The following is a 5,000-nucleotide window of genomic DNA, read 5'->3' on the forward strand; positions in this document are numbered from 1 at the left end:
ATCAACAAAGTCAAGATCAGTAACCTTAATATTGCCCAGAGTTGCTCCACAATGACTTTGGACAGTAGCTCTACCCAGTATCCAGTCCACTGATTGCTGCAGCCCCACTGATCCCCTTTCCCTTTCCAGAGAGATGATCACACCCCTCAGCAGTCAGGGGGAATGGTACCAGTCTTCCAGACAGCAGACAGGACAGCATGCAAGCCCCTTCCCATTGGTTCTCCTTTCATAGTTCAGCTGGGATGCTGCAGATACCTGCTGCTTTACCACTCTCCAGCTTAGAGATCACCCCGACTTCAGTCAGCAAGGGTGGATTCTCAATGATAGATGGGTCTAGCAAAGGAATCTTGACACTACCTGCATCCAAGTTAATTGTTGGTGGATCAACCTGGTACAACTGCTTAAAATTCTCAGCTCAACACTCCTGTTCCTTTACAGGATCTGAGATAATCTGGCCACTTGCTACATCTTTGCTGTAGTTTTCATTTTCATATTTACCATTTTACTGTAATTGTCACAGTGAATACTGTTTGACAGTAAACTACTCCTAAACCACTGAAAGCATGAAAAATAATTATATCTTTTATCATATTTTTCCTTTTCATGATCTAATATAATTTTAAGGAAAAGTATTAAAACATCACTTATCTTCAAATTTTATTACACAATTCATAAAAAATATTCCTTCTTAAAGTGGTGTCATTAAAATACTTTATTTTTCCATACATTAACCTATCACCATTACATTATAATTATTCAGTTGTTTCACTGAGCTACTCAAGTTCCATTGCCATTCAATCACATCCATTATTACAACTGCAGTATGATATAGCAAGTACTCTTGAAATTATGAAAAATTAGCAATGTCACATACCTGTCATTCTTACAAATTTCACTATTTGAAATTTTTAAATATGATAATTTCTTTTTCTAAAACCGAAAAACAAAATCCCAGTCAAAAAGTCATCTGTCATCACTTGAGTAATGCATTATGAATTAATAAGGGGAAATAAGCTGATAAATCCAATATAATGTTAGATAATACATGAATTAATGTGATGAGATAGCAGACTGCTTAAAACTAATAACAACTAAATAAAGAAAAGAAAAGAAAAATGAAGTATTCCTACATAGAAATAGGAAAAATCTATATTCAAAGCAGGACAATCTTGCTATAACCTGCAAAGATAAAAAATAAAATATACAATAGCAACAAAATAATTTTGGCAGTGCTGGCACTTTTACTCTGAACTCCCTATCAAGTTCTCCATCTCATATTCAACTATAAATCAGAAGTACATAAAAATTCCTAGGAAAACCATATGTCTTTGCCTAAATAATATGTACAAACAAAGACTGAAGTTACCTGTAACAATACAATTCCATTTGCAGCAGTTAATTAAATAAAACATATTCCACTAAAAATAGCACTCATAACTAGTAGTCAGCAATCTTTTATGACTTTCTATCCTATACTATTCTGTTTTTATAACAATGCCAATTAACCTGTTGATGCCAGGAGGTCATGTACATAGACATGTCACATCCACTGAGATTTTAGTTTAATTTTGCTTACATATAGATGGCTCTAGAAATGCTTAGTTATGAAGGAGTCAATAACTTTTCCTATCTAACCTCACTTGGTTATTCTTACCCTTGAAAACTGAAGAATAATACTACTAGTATTGTCAATAATAACATCATAATAACTATAATGTCAATAAAAAGAATAATAAAAATGATATGAAATGTCAATCATAACAAAAGATGAACAAAACAACACCAATTAGGTGAAGAAAGGTATAAACAGACTCCTTAGTGAGCAAGCACTTGTAGAACTAGGTATGTGTAAAGAGAATTCACTAACGAAACTACAATGGATAGTGCAGTTACATAGCACCAATGGGTTAAAAGTCAACACTTGAAATTAATGTTCAATGCAGCTTTCCTGTATTCATTAATACAGTATACAATTATCAAAACAAAGCCTTAATGTCAATTCTTTATATTGCGTATCATCCTTTTTCATGGATTTGCTATTTTACCTATTCTTCATCGACATAGAGTGCCATTTTTACATCAATCTGTTGCTTTAAGATTGATCCAAGGACGAATTCAGCATTAAACACAGCTGAAAAAAAAGAAAAGAAATTACAATCATATTCCATTCTGCTTTCTCCAATATTGGAAACAGTGAAGTGCAATATTAGACAAGAGACAGGAATACTCTAAGGATTAGGGTAAAAAAGAATTATACATACATAGTAGAGTTATAACAGTAAATAAAAGAAAAAAAAAATCTAAATGATATGGCCAATAAGAAACTGTAGAAGACTTACGCATCTCTTCTTGTAGAAGATCACGCACCAGATGACTATCAGCTATTGTAGCAATAGTCAAATACTGATGAGCACCATCCCTGCAATTATTGAATATATAGTGATCTGGCAATAAACGTTCAGGAACTAAAAAATTAAATGTTGTATCAAAATAATCAAGGCAAGCAAGTTTTTCAGGGGCTGTTACTTGAAATCTCAAACATTTTTAATCCTTAAACACCAGTGACCAAAAGAATGATAACCTTCAGATTTGACAAAAAAAAACGTATACTGGATGTGATTTCTTGTTATTTTTTCTCACTGTTTAGGGATATAGCATGCACCTTAGTCCTGAGGTTTGACAGAAAAAATGTGGGAAGAAAAATATGAAGACCATAGTGTGTTCAAATCTCCGGAAAGAAAGAAATGGCCACTTACCCTGGAGTAATCTGATTTGCCAAGCTGACACGTAATATTTATGCTTACATATGTTTGGTAATCTTTAAACATCTATTTCTTTACAACACTTTTATAATTTTCTCTCAAAACAGACTAAGTGAATTAGAGTACTCCAAAGTATAAGGTGCCAGTTTTTTCCATTCCTGAGACTGGACAGACTAAAGCAGAGTGAGAAAAATGGGTAGTAAATATAAATATCCTATTCATCCAATCTGGACTGTAACCTCTAAAGGACATATGATCTCATGATCTGATGCACTAAATAATCCCTTCTATTTAAATTTACACAAAAACAATTATAATTTTGCCAACTGCTAATCATAGTCTACATTATCAGACTTGTTAACATCACAATCATATTCCAGCATCCTATGGAACAATTGTACAGTTTTCCTTGTGTCCTCACCCAAGCATGCTTATATATTGGACAGACATCTATTAACTCATTGGATCTGGGTGCTTCATGGCAATCACATGGCCCAAAATATGGGCATTAAGCTAATGTGAGCGGCTGCTCTGATGGGTAAGCAGTTTATAGGTGGCACACACAAACACTTGTGTGCGGTGACAAGACTTTATGCCTCCCCTTTGCAATGTTATTTTATCTTTTTATTGATAATAATTTTAAGCTTTATTGCCATTTTCCAATGTCTACATTTGTCATTTGATTTGCTTAATCTAGAAGGTAATAAGACTGTTTTCTTTGCACAGACTCAATATCATCTCTCAACATAGTCCATAACTCAGTGCAAGAATAATAGCAATAACAAACATTTTGAGGTTTGTATAATTATTATTATTATTATTATTATTATAATCATAATTATTAATTCTTCTATTATTTTTTTTTTAATATTCAACTTTCTATAATGCAACCTGTGCCACAGGTCACAGCAGCCATGAATAGGATGCTGAGCATAGAAATAGCACGCTCTCTGGAACTGCTGCTCTTTCAGTCATGGTTTCTAGACACTACATTCCATATTTATTTATTGACGAGAAGAATGCAAAAGCTTCATTCTAAATGCCTAATGAGTCTAATCACCCTACAAGAGGTCTGTGCACCTGTGGCAAGTCTTTCCCATCGGCCCAAATGCTCATGATGCCCTACAGCCAGATTTTTTTACAAGGTGATTGTAGATCATAGGGGTTAAGGGTTTATAGCTAGACAATATTTTCCCTGAAAAAATGTGAATAAAGAATAAATGCTTACTTATTTCTTTCTTTAATTTCCTTTAGTGTGCGCCTTTTACTCTCCACAGTTCCACCTGCACACTCAATAATTTCCCGTAACCAGGTTCTACCCGGGATAACTGAAGGAGTTAGATAAAAAGTCTTTCCCTGTGAATTGGAAAAAAAATTTAATTAGAACATTTTAAAATCCTCCAACTGATTATATATACATTTACCACAGCCAAACAGCACTTTAATTATAAAAAGTTTCAAAGAAGAAGAAGCTGGATTCATAGACCATTGTATTCCTCATTACTCATTTGTTGCAATATCTACATATCCTCTTATTGCCACTTACTGAAAATAGGTGTCGTCTATTTGGCTTCATCAAGGTGGATTTCAGGCTGAACTGGAAAACACGCTCATATTCTGGCATCTCCACAATGTATTTTTCTTCCGCTGAAAGGAGTTTCAGAAATCTTCAGCTAATAATGTTAAATACATCAGTATGGTAATAAGCAGTATCCAAACATCTTTAACATTATTTGAGAATCTATAAATTACTTTTCCACACCACAGTAACATAAATGGATACTAAAAATTCCACAGAAAGAACAAATTAAAAAAGAGAAAGAGAAAGAGGTACTTTTTTCCTATTTCCCCCATCTTTCACCCTCCTCCTACCTCTCAATGTCTCTCTCCCTTTTCTTTTGTATCTTTCCCTTTCCTGCTATCACTACTTTTCTCCATAATTTTTGGTTATGTTCTTTTATTAATAAATCAATCCCCATCAACACCTAAAGAATAAAGAAAATGATACTTACGTAAGAATTTTGCTTCTGCATGGGAATCCAAGATCCACTGCAGAGTCAATACATATTTACAGCAAGATATTGCACACATAAATTTTACAGTTCTCTGAGCAGTGCCTATCCCCATAACTAAATGAGTGGCTTCAATGCTTGTCTTAGCCAAGTAACCACCTAATTCAAGCAATTTCTGAAAAAAAAAAAGTATATTTAGTGAATTTTGCATTCCTGTCAATAACAT

General features: G+C 33.6%; 1 protein-coding gene across 2 annotated transcripts in view; it reads right to left on the bottom strand.

The window, feature by feature from the left end:
* Positions 1 to 644: 644 nt before the first annotated feature.
* LOC125045907 (PAX-interacting protein 1-like) overlaps positions 645 to 5,000 on the bottom strand; it is a 15,574-nt gene continuing 11,218 nt past the window's right edge. For both annotated transcript variants that reach the window (XM_047643510.1, XM_047643509.1), the window contains exons 15-19: positions 4,775 to 4,949; positions 4,309 to 4,409; positions 3,991 to 4,118; positions 2,340 to 2,419; positions 645 to 2,131 (exon numbers count right to left, since the gene is read on the bottom strand). In XM_047643510.1, coding sequence (XP_047499466.1) covers positions 2,046 to 2,131; positions 2,340 to 2,419; positions 3,991 to 4,118; positions 4,309 to 4,409; positions 4,775 to 4,949 — 570 coding nt within the window. In that variant the 3' untranslated portion in view covers positions 645 to 2,045. The remainder of the gene's footprint in view (positions 2,132 to 2,339; positions 2,420 to 3,990; positions 4,119 to 4,308; positions 4,410 to 4,774; positions 4,950 to 5,000) is intronic.

Source organism: Penaeus chinensis, chromosome 38 (assembly GCF_019202785.1).
Source record: "Penaeus chinensis breed Huanghai No. 1 chromosome 38, ASM1920278v2, whole genome shotgun sequence".
Lineage (NCBI taxonomy): Eukaryota > Metazoa > Arthropoda > Malacostraca > Decapoda > Penaeidae > Penaeus > Penaeus chinensis.